Source organism: Polychytrium aggregatum (genome assembly GCF_025602895.1).
Source record: "Polychytrium aggregatum strain JEL109 chromosome Unknown BJ171scaffold_57, whole genome shotgun sequence".
Classification (NCBI taxonomy): Eukaryota; Fungi; Chytridiomycota; class Chytridiomycetes; order Polychytriales; genus Polychytrium; species Polychytrium aggregatum.
The window spans coordinates 188,817-203,361 of NW_026516259.1; the positions used below are offsets into that span (position 1 = coordinate 188,817).

The following is a 14,545-nucleotide window of genomic DNA, read 5'->3' on the forward strand; positions in this document are numbered from 1 at the left end:
AGAGCAGATCTCGTGGTGCCTCAATTCAAGCCAACGATCGCCGTTGGTCCCGCCACCACAAGATACCGCCAGATCCGAGCCCCCCTCCCACAAGACGGGTCGCCGAATCGTCAGGTCTGTGTGCGGTTGGCGCATGGTGGCTCAATTCAAGTATAGCCGCAGCCATGCGATCCAAGGACGATCCGGCATAGGACGGCGGGTGGAGCCTCCCCACAATTCGCAGAAGGATCACCGCTCCCTCTTGGCTGCCGCGGGTGATCGTGCTTTCATCCAGGTGCCGCGGGCGATACGTACGATTCCAATAGTGGCCATGATGGATATGAGATCGTCGAGCGATGGGCGGATACCGAGGTGTCGCTGGCGTTGGGCAAGGATTGCTGGCCGGGTCGGCAAAGGGCTGGCGGGGACTGGATGTCCTCCTGGGAAGCTGCGGGATTGGCAGAGCAGACGGCGATGCCCCCTCGTTGGTCCCGTTTTTGGCCGAGAAGAGCCGCACCGAGAGGCCGCACCGAGAAGCAGCCGAGCAGCGAGGCCGTGTCGAGGACAGCGCTCATTGGCCCGTGGCCTCGGCCATTGCGACGTGGCTCTCGGTCGCTGGAAGCACAACCCCTTGGCCAGACCCTAGCGTGCCCCACGCCCTTGCCCCACCCCTGAGGGCACAAGCCAGGCAATTTTCTTGGGTTCATCTTTGGTCGTGGCTGTTGAGGATCCTTGCTTCATCTGTTGATGCGCCGGCCCCTCCCCGACACCATTCCCCATGTCCGAGGTATGTACGCGGCGCTGCAGCAGCGGTACTGTGGTGGGCGTGATGCCTCTTGCAGTGCAGATCCTGGCGAGCCTCAGCCACCTGCTCCCCATGGCCTCGATGGCTTGTTCCCCAGCCCGATCGCTGCCGTCATACGGGACCTCTAACGACGGCATTCCCTCCAACACGATGCATGCCTCTATACCACAAACGCTGTCATCATCAATGCACATCCTCCGAACCCGATCTGCGCCGATGACGGAATCACGCTCCTCGTTTTCGCCGAATGCGTCCAACCCTCCCCGATCGATTCAATCCATCGTCCACGTCCTCCGTTTTCCTGACGAAAGGATCCATCATCTAGCACGGCACAGGCGGCCGCCTCCCAGGCGTCCGATTTTGGTCGCTGGGAACAGAAAAAGGAGCTCCACAAGAAGAATACCGATGCGCATGCCCATCGTCCAGGTCGGTTCACTTGCGGAAGGGACAGCGTCGATCTCGCACTTGGGTCGTTTGGCGATGACTTGGATTATTCGCCAAAAGAGGCAGCGGCATGCGGCTGGCTGACGGCGCCTGGGCCAGAGCCTGGGCAGGAGCCTCAAGAGCACCTCCTTGGCCGATCGATCACACAGTCGCTCACATTGATGCTGAATGCCACGCAATGACGGCACATCGACTACCGTTTGTCTCGCCATTCTGTGCCAAACCCGTCACTTGTCCTTCGACTCACTTCTCGATGCCAATCTCACTCCTCAACGATGGCTTTGTCACCCTATTAACGATGGTGCTGGCGGCCAATCGCATCAACTTTGCCATGTCGACGGGGCTTGCAGACCTCTCCACCTTCGGCAATCTCGATAGTTCCATCAAAAAGAACAACTCCTTTATCAAAAAACTGCGAGTCTCGCTCTCGATGGAGCAGCTGCCCTCCCTCACCAAGGAGCTGCTCGGCCTCAAGCTCGAAAAGTACATCTCCGAGGTCGTCACGGCCATCTGCGAAGCCAAGCTCAAGAACTCGGCCGACGTCTGGGCTGCCGTCGAGATCTGCTCGCTTCTGCACCAACGCTTTGCCGATTTCAGCCCGATGCTGACCACACAGCTCCAACGCCAGCTCGGCCCTCCCCCATCCTATGCCGGCGTCAACCCCGAGCAGCGCGAGCGGGACGAAAACGCCCGGATCTCAAAGCTGCGTCCGGTCCTGCGCCTCTTCACGGAGCTCTACGTCGTTGCTGTCATCGTCGACAATTCAAACTCGCGAGAGTTTATCCTCCAAAGCATTTTCAAAGATCTTGTGGGTACCAAGGCTCCTGCACAAACCCGTGTGCACATGTCTTCTGCAATCTCCTCGAACTTGGCCTGGATGGAGCCCACTTGCGAGGACAGAGTGTCGGATGCTCTCCCCCTCCCTTCGCCTTGGTTACTTGCACGCATTCGTTCTGCCATCTTGACCCAACCCCAGCTCCCCACCTCTCCACACCAAGCATGCTACGCTCTACGAGACTCTAACGAAGCTCCACTTCATTTCCTCTCATATCATATTGTATCACATCATGTCGTATCACACCATATTGCATCGTATCACATCGTATCGTTCGCGCATGGTATCTAGTTTGCTGTCGACAAGAACCACTTCAACCTGCCTCTTGCCGCCACCTTTGTCAAGTTCTTTGGGGACCAGTTTCTCGGATCTGTGACTCCGAAACGCCGAGACAGCACCACGAGCTCGTCGTCCAGCCCGACTCGATCTGCCGATGCAGGGTCCAACGTACGACACCTGCCATGCATGGATGTGATGTGATATCAAGTGAGGTGGAAGAACCTTGGCTACATAGCACGGCGTGAGGTCAGAGTAGCACCCGGGCATTCGCCACAAAGGAGCTGAATCTGACTCTTGGACCCACCTAACTTCTTTTCCAGGAGCACGAGCCAGCAAAGAGCCTCGTGGCTCAACCAGTCCAGAATGTCATCCGCACCCTGCTGACCGACTACTTCAACTCCGTGTCTGACCGCCTGGTCCTGCAGCATAAGGCAAGTTGATCCCTAGTTGGCTGAGCCCAAAAGTGCAAAGGCGCCAGCGGACATAACCCTCGTACAGTGCAGTTCGCAGTCCGTCTGCATATATCGCCGACGCTTTCCCACGAGTGCTACCGGAGACTTACTCCTCATGGATTCATATATCGCGTCATCCCATCAGTACGTACGCAACATGGAAAAGGAGAACCACGAGTACTTTATCGCCCGAGGCGAGATTACCGAGGACCGTACCGAAAAATACGAAAAGGCCATGAAGAACTACGATCGCGTCCTCGTTTCGACCCAAGTCTTGGCCGAGTATCTCGGCACCGACATGCCCGAGCTGCCCGAGGACGAAAAGATCACCCGGGTCGGGGGCATCATTGTTCCCGACGGATCGAAAGAGAAGGAGGAGCAGGTACAGCTTGCGAGACGAGCTCGTCACCTGTGGTTACCTAGGGAAAAGCAGAGCGAATCTAGGCGGACTGTGGCAACACCCTCGGTTCGAGCGAGATTGCTCGCTTCAGCTCCTGGAAAGACGATATTGTCTCTGACAGCAGGATTATTCTGTGGGGTGCTGATGTTATTGCGCTCTCACCCACCATATCCTCTCGTTCAGGATGTTGTCGATGGCCCCTGGGAAGATGAGGAGCAAAAGTCGTTTTACGAAAACCTGATCGATCTCAAGCTGTTCGTTCCCGGCATCTTCCTGGAAAGCCAGCCACGCAAGAAGGACGGAGACAGCAAACCCGCCGACGACGACCTCGAGACTCCCACGTCGGCCCAACCGATCCATGCTGACGAGGGGGCCGAAGCCGTCTCGATCCTCAACGAGGACGAAGACGGCGACAAGAAGGGCAAGGCCACAAACTCGTCACAAATCCTCCTCGACACTCTGCTCGGCCGCCTCCCGACAGCAATGAACCGCGACACCATCGACAAGGTCGCCGTGGATTTCTGCTTCCGGAACAGCAAGGGTGCTCGCAAGCGGCTTGCCAAGGTGCTCGTGTCGGTGCCGCGGCAGCGGCTCGATCTCCTGCCCTATTATGCCCGGCTGATCGCGACCGTGCATCCGTTCATGCCCGACATTGCCTCGGCTGTTTTGGAGCAGCTCGAGAACGACTTTCAGCACTTTCAGCGGAAGAAGGATCAGAATCTCCTGGAAGAGCGCGTCAAGGTGAGCGACATGCATGTCCAAAGGGAGTGCGTGAGCGTGGCGCATCTGGACTGGCGAATCGGACAACCCAGCGCTCCGTTGAGCACTCGGAGCAGAATCGAGCACATCGAATGCTTCGGACATGTGTCTCGTCGGACTCACCACACCTTTCACCTGCTCGCTTTCGGGTCGGCGTGTGTGCCGGAACAAATGGCTGGACATGGACCCATTCTCGCATTGGAACATGGGCACATGGACATATGGACACATCCTTGCATTGACACATCGATACATGGATACACTCCATCCTATGCCAGAACATCCGCTTCCTTAGCGAGCTCACAAAGTTCAAGATCACGCCGCAGCACGTCATCTTCCACTGCCTCAAGGTGTGTCTCGACGATTTCAACGGCACCAACATTGAGATTGCCTGCAATCTGCTGGAGACCTGCGGCCGGTTCTTGTTCAAGACCCCAGAAACCAACGTGCGGACCTCAAACATGGTATGCGGATGGTGGTTGACTCCAGCTTCTGAGGCTGTTTATCTCACGCATGGCAAGACAGTGTCCTGGGTCTCTTCTCAGATCGCAGCGAATGGGTGTGTGCTGTGGGTAGTTAGCACAGGTGCTGCCTCAATCGTCATCGACCGTTGCCCATACTCATGGTATTGTCATCATTCCCTGGGGGTTGCCTCGTGTGTTGGTCGATGTCAAACCGATGGGATCGTCCCGCCGACTGTGCTTGGGAGTATAGCTGGATATCATGATGCGCAAGAAAAACATTCAGCACGTCGACAACCGCCAGGCCTTGATGATCGAGAACGCCTTCTATCAATGCAATCCGCCGAATCGTCCGGCCACGTCGGCTCGCGAGCGGTCGCCGCTGGAGCAGTACTACAAGAAGCTGATCTACAGCGACCTCTCCAAGCGCACGGTCGACAAGATCATCAAGCAGATCCGCAAGTTCGACTGGGACAACCCTGACACCCGCAAGATGCTTGCCAAGCCCTTTTTCAAACCCTGGAAGGTCAAGTTCTCGAATCTCCACTTGCTGGCCTGTATCGCGAGCGAGATGGCGCTGCGGTACTACCCCGACTTTGGCGTGGCTGTCGTCGACAATACTCTCGAGGAAATCCGCATGGGCCTCGAGCTCAACCTATTCAAGCTCAACCAGAAGCGCATTTCGCTCATGAAGTTCCTGGGCGAGCTCTACAACTACCGGCTTGTCGACAGCGCCGTGATCTTCGAGACCCTGTATCTGCTGCTTCAGTTTGGCCACGGTAGGTTTGATGTGGTTGGTGCTTCCTGCGTTGCGACCGCTCGTCAGAGCCTTGGGTGCCACTCAAGCTGGTGCACCAACTCGGCCAGGGTATTCTGGAGGAGGTGTATGCACTAACGTTTCGTCACCCCCCCCCGGCATCAACATCAACATCAACATAGATCAAGGTGTTGCCCGCCCCGGCACTCATTGTCTGCTCGATCCACCGTTTGACTTTTTCCGGGTCAGGCTTGTGTGCACCTTGTTGGAGAGCTGCGGCCAGTGCTTCGATAAGGGAAGCTCCGCCAAGAAGCTCGACCATTTCCTGATTTTCTTCCAGGTAACGCTGGCGTGGCGTGGACGGACATACCTCCCTGCGCCCTTCCCCCCGATACAGACTCAGGACAGCTGCCACACTGCTCTTGCTGACAACAGGCAGCACTGTCGTCAATACCCTGTCGCTGCGCCGTGTCTGTTCCCGATGCTCAGCTGTGCTCCGATCGGTTTCGCATAGATGTACCTTTTTGCCAAGATCCCGCCGCCCATGGATGCAGAGTTCATGATCTCGGACATATTCGAGCTGCTCCGGCCGCGCGCCAAGATTTACGAAAGCTATGAAGAAGTCACCGCCGAGGTCACTCAAATCCTGCTGGAGCAAGCCAAGGCCACCCAAAACGGCGACAAGGCTGCGCTCGACGAGGAGGACGACGATGACGATGACGACGAGGACCTGGGACCCCGTGGCGGCGAAGGCGACGCCAACGCCGATGCCGATTCGGAAAACGAGAGTCTGGAGGATGAGGACGTTGGCGACGAGCTCAGCGAGAACGGAGAAAACGTCCGGGTCGTCGATGTGGACGACGACGAGGTCATTGTGCATATGGCCGAGGAAGAGTACGACGAGGAAGAGGATCTCGAGTTCGAGCGCGAGTTCAACAAGATCATGCAGGAGAGTCTCGATAGCCGCAAGAACGAGCGCCGCGCCCCGGCATTCGACGCCCCAATCCCGGTCAAGCTGAAGAAGCCGAGCCCCGGCATCCAGACGAGCTCGGTCTATCGCGGCGTCGACTATGACCGTGATGGTTCACTCGACGAAGACGAGGCTGGCGGCGAGAGCGGCAGCGGCCAAGTCGTGTTCACGCTGCTGACCAAGAAGGGCAACAAGCAGCAAGCCAAGGCCTTTGAGCTTCCCGCCGACAGCGACTTTGTCATCAACACCCGCAGCAAGCAAGAGGCCGAGCAGGAAGAGAAGCTGCATCTGAAGAAACTCGTGCTGAGCTATGAAGAGCGGGAACGCGAGGAGCGCCAAGGTAGGAAGGATGGAGATCGTGCATGTTTCCGCTGCGCTAACGAGTCCTTGGACCGGTGAGACACCATTGGCTTATCCTGGTATCTGCTCCCATCCCCGTATACTATGATCACTACCCGCCACTACTCCCCGCACCTGAATCCGCACCTCTCATCCGCATCGATGTCTCTGCTGGTCCTCGCCTCGTGGTGGGCCTCTGCTGGATGGCGATTTGCCTTGAACAGAAGAAACACCCGAAAGCACTCTGCGCGGATCGGTCAGCGCAAGGAAGGGCAGAACGGTCTGGTCCAACGCCGGTGGACCCTCTGGGGGGCTCTATGGGTAAGCCGCAGCCTCATGGCACAACGCACGGCACATCCGCACGGCACATCCGCACGGCACATCCGCACGGCACATCCGCACGGCACATCCGCACGGCATGTGTTAACGCTTCTGATCTTCGTCCCTTTCCGACACCGCCGCGAGCAGCCGCCGTCGCTGAGCCAGTTCGCTGCCGCTGCGCCGATCTGATCCACTCGCACACCCTCCGAGATGTTCGCTGCGGCCTTGGCACTGTCTGAGCAGGAACCAGCCCATCTCTCTCCCCTCTCCCGACCGGCATCGCCAGCCGCATTGCCCGGATCGACTGTCTCCGCAGCTGGTCGGCCTCCGGTCTCTCGAAGCGCCGATGCCGCATGCCCGCGTCCTGGCAGCGCAATTGGCCCAGCGCACAACTCCGCCGCCCTGGATTTTCCATCCGCTTCCGCGTGTGCGGCTTTGCGTGTGGGGCTTCGTGTGCGTGTGTGTGTGTGTGTACCCGTTCTCGCCGAGACGGCTCTCGCCCTCACTCGGCGCACAGTCTGTGTGCACGCTGTGTGTCCTCGCTCCGGCACCGAGCCCGTCTCGCACAGCGCCACTGGAGTGGTGCCACGTATGCCCAGAATGAATTCATTATTGATTTGAATTGCCTGCTGCGCACCGCCGGTATAAAAAGCGCGCTGTTTCCTGATCAGAGTCGTCTTGGATTGCATCTCTGCCCGGAAGCCATCGTCCAGCCGCAAGCACCCACCACCGAAAGCATCCAGCACCCGCAAGCACTCGCCGCCATGCCTCGCCAGTCCCGCCGCTCCACCACCCCGTCCCGCGCCCCTGCTCCTCCCGCGCAGCAGTCTCGCCCTGCGTCCACCACCTCGCACCCTCCCCCTTCCGCCCATCCTCCGGCCCCTGCCCCGGCTCCCGCGGCCGTCGCTGCTCCTGCGCCTGCTCCTCAGCAGCCCGTAAGTATCGCCTGTCTCTACTACATTATCCCCGGTGACACTGGGTCCAGTTGTCGGCCGCGATCCTGTGCCATCACTCCCTTCTCGAATCCGATTCCGAATCCGATTCCGTGGCCTTCGAATCATCCTTCATACATGAGCACCGATCGCTTTGGATCCAAACGACACGGACCCTCCTGTAACACAGTCACTTTGCCAACATCAACCGCGGGAGCGATATACATTGGCCATCCCCCTTCCTGTCGACGTCCATGCTGGATTCGGTTGCAAACCAGGACACGAACTGACCGACGGTGTCCTTCTTTTTTGCTTGCAGGGCCTCTTTGCTCAGATGGCCACTACCGCCGCCGGTGTTGCCGTCGGTAGCGCCGTTGGCCACACCATCGGCGCCGGTCTGACCGGCCTCTTCAGCGGCTCCTCGTCGACCCCCCAGGAGGTTGCTCCCGCCCCCGCTGCCCCCCAGCAGCAGAACTTTGGTGGTGCCTCCTGCGATGCTGACCAGAAGGCCTTCATGCGATGCCTGGACGCCAACTCCAACGACATCTCGGCCTGGTAAGTCTCCTCTGTGTGTCGATCTTGAGATCTACCAGATCTTAGCCTGTCATGGGTCGGCATCTGGGCCACCGATCGCGCCAACCTTGTCGGCTTCCGAACGACAAGCCGACCGCCGAGAACTGATTTTGATCTAATTCGTCTTCTTCTCCTCTCTGCTGCAATCTCCCCCGCCAGCCAATTTTATCTCGACCAGCTCAAGGCTTGCCAAGCTGCCGCTCGCACCTACTAAGCGCAGACTGCGCCTTGACCTCCGGACTCATCGGGGCTAGGCCATGTGTCTGGGCCCGTTTCTGTTATCCAATCCTGTAGATTTGCCGTCACAACCTTGCATATTCAAATATACTCCTTTTTTTCTCACTCCGCAGGCACATTTGTGCAACCCAGGTGCTAGACGGCGGCTCCTTCATCTGCCCCAACACTCTAATTCCGCCATCGGCGATGCCGCCTTCAGCACCAACCCGCCGCCCATCGATTGCGCGCTGCTATGACAGAAGGGCATGGACTTTTGCGAGGTTTATTGCTCCCGCGTCCGCACTCTGTTTCAATATTTGCTGGCCACGAGTTTCTTGCCCTGGCTGAGTTTGCTGCCCCAAGCAAAGCCGTTGTCGTCTCCGTCCTTGCCGGTCCTGAGAAGCGACTCGATCGCGGCCTTGCGCACCTTGGACAGCAGGACGGGGAGCTTCTTGGACTCTTGGAACTCGCTTTCCATCGGTTGCGACGTGACTTCCTGCACGATCGAGATGCTCCGCTCGAGGTTGCTGATGGTCCGGACCATGAGGAAAGTCCGTGGCGAGAAGGCACGATTGGGCAACACGATCGGATCCGAGGAACCAAGGGACATTGCAAGAGCAAACCGATGCGACGGTGTCGTGGCAATTGCGTTAACATCAGATACACCCAACAAATAATATCCACCGAACAGCATCAGCAGCAAAGCGATAGTCAAGGTCCTCCGTTGTGCCCAGGCGGCAGGAAGGGGCTCGCTGGACTGATCGCGATGATCGTCGACAGCACACTTGCTTACCCTGGAATCAAGTCTCTCGTCTCATAGTAGATTTGCTGGAGCCAGATCACGAGCTCGGGCAGGTAGACGCATCGCAGCAGCTGGTACTCTGCCTTTTGCTCGTCCCCGGCTGGGACGATTGAATCGATTGATCCGGTCGACATGCAAGTGCGTTAGCTGTCAGGATCGGCCTGGGATGTGACCCTGGATAACATGTGGCTGCAGGACACTCACCGGTATCGTCCTCAAGGAGAACCTGCAGCCAGTTGCTGCGGACAACCCTCTCAAGAGCATCGATTGCTCCCTTGGACTCGTTCTGTGTGCATGTCCCCCCCCCAATAAACCACACTCGTAACGTTAGCTTCGGACGCACAAAGGAGACTCCAAAAGTACTGAGGAGGTACGCACCATCATTTGGATCTGCCACTGAGCCAGATTGGCCTGGTCGCCGGCACTGACACGGTTGAGGCCATCGATGGTTTTGCTCTGCCTGGACAGGTCGATCGACCGCATAGTTTGTCAGCTCAGAAGTCGCAATTCGCATTTGGCAGCCCACAGCTCGTCCATTCGCACTGGCTCACCTCGGTCGCTTCATCAAGAGAATGCTCCACTTGGTGTAAGCCTTGACCGCCTCCAGAAACTCAAAGTAAAAGTTGAGCTCCGACGTGAGACACTCGATCGAGCGGATGCGGGCCTTGATTTCGGGGCTGTCCTTCATCGAGTCCTCGAGCTGGGCCCGCAACTCCTTGACCCAGTCCGCGACAACGTGGTCGAACGTCTGGCGAGCGGCATGGACTCGTCCGTGCACTGAAGCGTAAATAGTGTGTGTCAGGCCGTCTGTTAGCACCCGAGCTCGGCTCGATTTGACGGGTCCAGAGCATGCTTGGGTCGAGAGTGGGTACTTAGCTGCCGTTGTACAAGCTTACCGAGGAAACGCCGAATCAGGAAGCTGACTCCGTAGAGAAGCTGCTCTTGCTGCTCCCGTTGGAACGAAAGCCACTCCAGTGCATAGATCTGGCTGCGATCGAGTTTGCTGAGCGAGTCGTTGATCTGCGTGACCTTCACTTCGAGAGAACTTGGAGGGAGACGCTCCTAATCGCAGCATCCCAAGATGAAATTGGGCACGATGCCGACCAATCATAAGAACACAGCCAATGAAAGCGCTCGTTCGGTGCGTGTGTCAGCAGAGTATCACGACTCTGTGTGGCCGATGCGACTTACCGAAAAGATGCCCTTGACAAAGATGCACTCGACAACTTTGTACCCGATGCTCATCATGTCCAGACTGTACTCGAATCCGATCTTCCAGTACTTGTAGCGCTCCTCGGATGAATCATCGATCCCAGCCAAGAAGAGCGAGTACATTTGAATTTGTTGGTCCCGAGGAAGATACGATGTGTAGAGAGGTACGAGGGGCCGCTGGATTCACAACCACGCAAACACAACGTCAAAGTCGATCCAGCAACAACAAGTGCCAGGATCAGCAACAGCAAGGATCAGGATCAGCAACAACAAGGATCAGGATCAGCAACGCCCATCACCAGAGCGTCAGTCAAAGAGATGAGCTCGATATACCCGTCCAAGCGCCACTCTTCAGCAGCAAGCTTCAATCCGCATGCACCGTACCTTGTTGCCATCGATCAAGAGCTTTACAAAGTGCCGGATCACGTTGTTGGACGCTGCTGCAGGGATAGGATACTCGACGTCGCGGCAGATGAGAATCATGTGGACGACAAACCGAAGGTACTGGGGGAAGTTTTTGATTCTGTGAATTGTCCCCCCCCCATTCATCCATCCGTTCAATTAACCAGGCGTTGATTGTAACGGAACAGCCATGGTAGTGTGTCAGCCATCGAATGTTGAACATAGTTGCACATATATCGGCCAAAGAGTGGCGGACGGGCCGTTGAGTGCCGCCTCCTCCCTCCGATCAACGTACCTGTTCTCGGCAGTGGGGGCTTGGATATAGCTGCAAATGCCATCGAGAAACTCGGTCATCCTGTTCAGCATCAGGAATGACTGGAACATGCGCATGGGATGGCGGGCGCTGGTACTGTTCACGGAGACGCTGTCAGCGAAGCAGGAAAGGGTCCGGCTCAAAGCATGGGCCAGCACCGAGCACCCTGCAACAAGCACTCGCGTCAAGGAGCGACAAGAAGCTGACTTGCGTTTGCTGCCAGCGGCAATGTGGAGCAGCACCTACCTCAGGGCCGTGATGTCACTTCGGGTCATGTCAATAAGGACCTTCTCGAGCGTACCGGAAAAGTGGGGCACAAACATCGGAAGCTGGTCGTCGTAGATACCGGGAATCTGGGGGATTTGGGCAAGTGCCTGAAAGAAGCACCGTGGATCGAAAACGAGGTCAACTCTCGGCCGTGAGCCAGGATGCATGCCCTGAGACACGTCTCGACCCATCGCCTCCCGCAGAGCGAGCTTACCTCGTCGCACTTGGCCTCAAGCAGGGCGCGGATGTATGCCCAGACATGATCTTCCCATGATTCACAAACGGGAATCGTCATGTTCACATCGCCAATTACAGCGGCGAGGAGAGCACGTTCGTATCGATCGGAGGTGTTCTGCGAGCATCCCAAAGGGTCAGTGCCGGCCGCCGAAGCCTTATCCTCATCTGGGAAGTCACTATGGGAATCGTATCCACTCATGTCTGCACATGGCCTACTCCGTCTGTGAAGATGCATCGGACAGACGGACACGACGTGTTGGAAGAATCGGCAACGGCGCACGGATTGAGCTTACCCGTGCCATCTCATAGCAGACTGCCTTCCAAAGATCGCGATTCACGTTGCCACCAATCTCAGCTTCGCCACCAAAGCCCAGCTCGGCACCGCCATCTGTGGAATGCAGGACATGAGTGCAAGAGATGAGTGTAAGAAGTGAGCGCAGGAGATGAGGGGCAACTGCATCAGCGTGGACTTCCAATCCATCGCTCACGGGAACTAATCCAGCTGGTGCTTCATAAGTCACGCATACACATGCTTGCTCATACGCACCGATGCCGTGATGTGCGCTGAACTCGCTTCCTTGCAGCAGCGCCGCTCGCCACGCCTGGTCACAGCCTTGGCAGAGCTGAACCAGCTCTTGATAGCGTCCGCGGCGGCAATACTGGAAGACGGTCTCACTCAGCTTGCGATCAAACTCGTCGTCCTCCGGAGCCAGGGCGCCACGTTCCCGGCTGGTAAGGTCGGGGTCGAACGTATACTTGGTCGAACGCTTCTTGGTCATGGGCCAGTAGCCAGGCCGCTTCTCGACGGGTTGGAACGGAGGCGCGATCTTCTCGAGCCAGGCAAGGATTCGGGACAACTCTGCCACCTCGGGGTTGGATGCGATCGATTCGCTCACAATCTGACTATCGCTCTCGAATGGATGGAAAGGCAGTTTGCTCTTGGGGTCTTCGAGGCGGTAGCTGTTATGGCCAATGGCCAATGGCATCGATCCAGCCAAGTTGTCAGCATGCTGTTACGGTGCCGTGAGGATATGTGGCAAGGCTCTCAAGCCAACCATCGTCCCCAGCGACAATCGTTGAGGCGACTTGCATGTGCAATACTGCCGATTGAAAGGATGGCTGTACCTCACCAAGTCTTGAATGAGATGCCAGGAATTGCGCTCGAGCGCCCACATCTCAATCTCATCTCGACTCGCAGACGCTTCGCGAGACTCGAGATCATCGATCCTGTGGATACATGAGGTAGCCAACAGTTGCGCGAAGCGACAGGTGGTTAATCGCCGGTCGCCAAAAAGCACGCTCCAAATCGACGCGAAGGGGAGGCCAAGGAGCACTGGATTGTCCAATCGAAGATCCCATGCAGTCGGACCAGGCGTTGGGGCGGAAAGCAACCACATCGTCTTCGATGCACTATGGCTCTGCATCGTCGCGGAGACGTCGGCCACATTCCATGGTTTCGAAGAACATTCAAGAGACTGCAAAGCCCCGGACCACAGACCGACAAGCGCCTCCAAACAGCCACAAGCGCCTGTGAATCGCGGCATTACATTTTTGTGCAGAGCTCGATGTATCGAGGTATGAGCTCCGTCTCTCGATAGTCGGTTGTTTCCTTTGGGTCGGCCGCCAGCAGGGCAGCAAAGCGGTCGTAGTCGTATCCAAACGACCATGGACCATCTGGATTGCATTCACCCGCGTTCACAAAGCGGTGCAGCGATGCACGAGAGAGAACGAGAGAGAACGAGAGGGAAAGATAGCAATAGCCAGATGAGCTTGATATTCGTACCGACGGGCATTTGGGCTCGTCAAACACTTGTCTCGCACAGCCAGATGCGCTGCAGCATCGTACCGTATGTCGCATCCGTCGGAACAATCTGTAGACGTCGCCATCCGGTCAAAGAAACGGATGAAACAGTTCATCAGCCTCTGTTGCTGGAATAAAAAAGTGGATTTCTTTTCGATCCGAACCCGGGCATGCATGGCAAGTCATATCACCGACCTCGGTTTTGGTCTGGAAAGTGATCAAAGCTGGTGGTGAGATATCTGTGTCGGCCTGGGCTCGATCTCATGATAGCAATGACGCAAGCAACCAGCACCGAGACCCTATGGCTCCACTGTCGGTCCGTACCTGATCGATCCTCGATGTCCGAAAGCTTGGGGTAGGAACTGGATATCCATCCAACAACAATCCGACCAGGATGCCCGGCGCAGTTCCAAGGATGGTGGAGACATGGTCAGATCAAACGGCGCCGGCAGCACGTTGGCGGCCCATCCGACCAGGCATCGCGAGGACACTTACAACTCGATCTTGGTGTTGCAGCCGGAATAGGCGTCTGCGGCTCCGAGCCAAATGCGTCTGTAGGAGCAACGGCAGATCAGAGGATAGCTCAGTGTGCCGCCGAGCCCAGATCGAGCGAGCGAGCGAGTGAATGAGAAGCCAAGTCGAGGGCTGCGTTTGAACCGCCAGTGGGCCTGCAGTTGAATCCTTGGCTTGGGTATGAGAAGGAAAACCCTGGTGGAGAGTACATACCGCCTGGCGTGTACATGACGGGCGAGTCCCCCAGTGGTTGCTTGTGGATGAGCAGACGGAGATCAAACGCCCAGACGGGATGAATCTGGCCAGGCTTTCCTCGGCAAGGCAATTGGCGAGGAGCGAGGAGCGAGGAGCACGAAACGAGAGCCGAGAAGCGCGAAACGAGAGCCGAGAAGCGCGAAACGAGAGCCGAGAAGCGCGAAACGAGAGCCGAGAAGTGCCGTGCTGGGTTTTCTTGCGGTTCCGCCCAGCGACAATCG

General features: G+C 57.3%; 3 protein-coding genes across 3 annotated transcripts; 2 read left to right on the top strand and 1 right to left on the bottom strand.

Moving 5' to 3' along the window:
• The first annotated feature begins 704 nt into the window (after positions 1–704).
• On the top strand, positions 705–7,423 carry BJ171DRAFT_525121 (armadillo-type protein). The gene is made up of 13 exons (XM_053112631.1): positions 705–766; positions 1,096–1,210; positions 1,579–2,036; positions 2,355–2,510; positions 2,663–2,773; positions 2,940–3,176; positions 3,378–3,935; positions 4,232–4,417; positions 4,668–5,193; positions 5,354–5,511; positions 5,686–6,481; positions 6,705–6,801; positions 6,949–7,423. Exons 1-13 carry the CDS (start codon positions 758–760, stop codon positions 6,959–6,961), a joined length of 3,420 nt encoding a protein of 1,139 aa, XP_052962518.1. The 5' UTR covers positions 705–757; the 3' UTR covers positions 6,962–7,423.
• A 67-nt stretch (positions 7,424–7,490) lies between these two features.
• On the top strand, positions 7,491–8,648 carry BJ171DRAFT_525123 (uncharacterized protein). Its single transcript, XM_053112632.1, has 3 exons — positions 7,491–7,736; positions 8,053–8,288; positions 8,466–8,648. Exons 1-3 carry the CDS (start codon positions 7,566–7,568, stop codon positions 8,518–8,520), a joined length of 462 nt encoding a protein of 153 aa, XP_052962519.1. The 5' UTR covers positions 7,491–7,565; the 3' UTR covers positions 8,521–8,648.
• Positions 8,649–8,784: 136 nt separating this feature from the next.
• BJ171DRAFT_525124 (nuclear pore protein 84/107) lies at positions 8,785–14,344 on the bottom strand. The gene is made up of 20 exons (XM_053112633.1): positions 14,283–14,344; positions 14,052–14,108; positions 13,881–13,918; positions 13,752–13,763; positions 13,602–13,626; positions 13,303–13,429; positions 12,881–12,982; positions 12,303–12,715; positions 12,049–12,143; positions 11,733–11,870; positions 11,498–11,625; positions 11,234–11,347; positions 10,921–11,059; positions 10,516–10,713; positions 10,221–10,386; positions 9,876–10,101; positions 9,703–9,784; positions 9,529–9,610; positions 9,316–9,424; positions 8,785–9,049 (listed from the first exon to the last, which is right to left on the bottom strand). Exons 1-20 carry the CDS (start codon positions 14,296–14,298, stop codon positions 8,833–8,835), a joined length of 2,484 nt encoding a protein of 827 aa, XP_052962520.1. The 5' UTR covers positions 14,299–14,344; the 3' UTR covers positions 8,785–8,832.
• Positions 14,345–14,545: the final 201 nt, after the last annotated feature.

Bases quoted from the DNA above. Each gene is read 5' to 3' on its own strand.
- BJ171DRAFT_525121 (XM_053112631.1), top strand. The intron at 3,936-4,231 runs GTGAGCGACATG...ATCCTATGCCAG, and splicing joins TCCTGGAAGAGCGCGTCAAG to AACATCCGCTTCCTTAGCGA. The intron at 5,194-5,353 runs GTAGGTTTGATG...ACATCAACATAG, and splicing joins GCTGCTTCAGTTTGGCCACG to ATCAAGGTGTTGCCCGCCCC.
- BJ171DRAFT_525123 (XM_053112632.1), top strand. From the start codon at position 7,566: ATGCCTCGCCAGTCCCGCCGCTCCACCACCCCGTCCCGCGCCCCTGCT. The intron at 7,737-8,052 runs GTAAGTATCGCC...TTTTGCTTGCAG, and splicing joins CGCCTGCTCCTCAGCAGCCC to GGCCTCTTTGCTCAGATGGC. The intron at 8,289-8,465 runs GTAAGTCTCCTC...CTCCCCCGCCAG, and splicing joins TCCAACGACATCTCGGCCTG to CCAATTTTATCTCGACCAGC.
- BJ171DRAFT_525124 (XM_053112633.1), bottom strand. The intron at 13,430-13,601 runs GTACGATGCTGC...AATGCAATCCAG, and splicing joins TCCGACGGATGCGACATACG to ATGGTCCATGGTCGTTTGGA. The intron at 10,714-10,920 runs GTACGGTGCATG...TTGTGAATCCAG, and splicing joins TCTTGATCGATGGCAACAAG to CGGCCCCTCGTACCTCTCTA.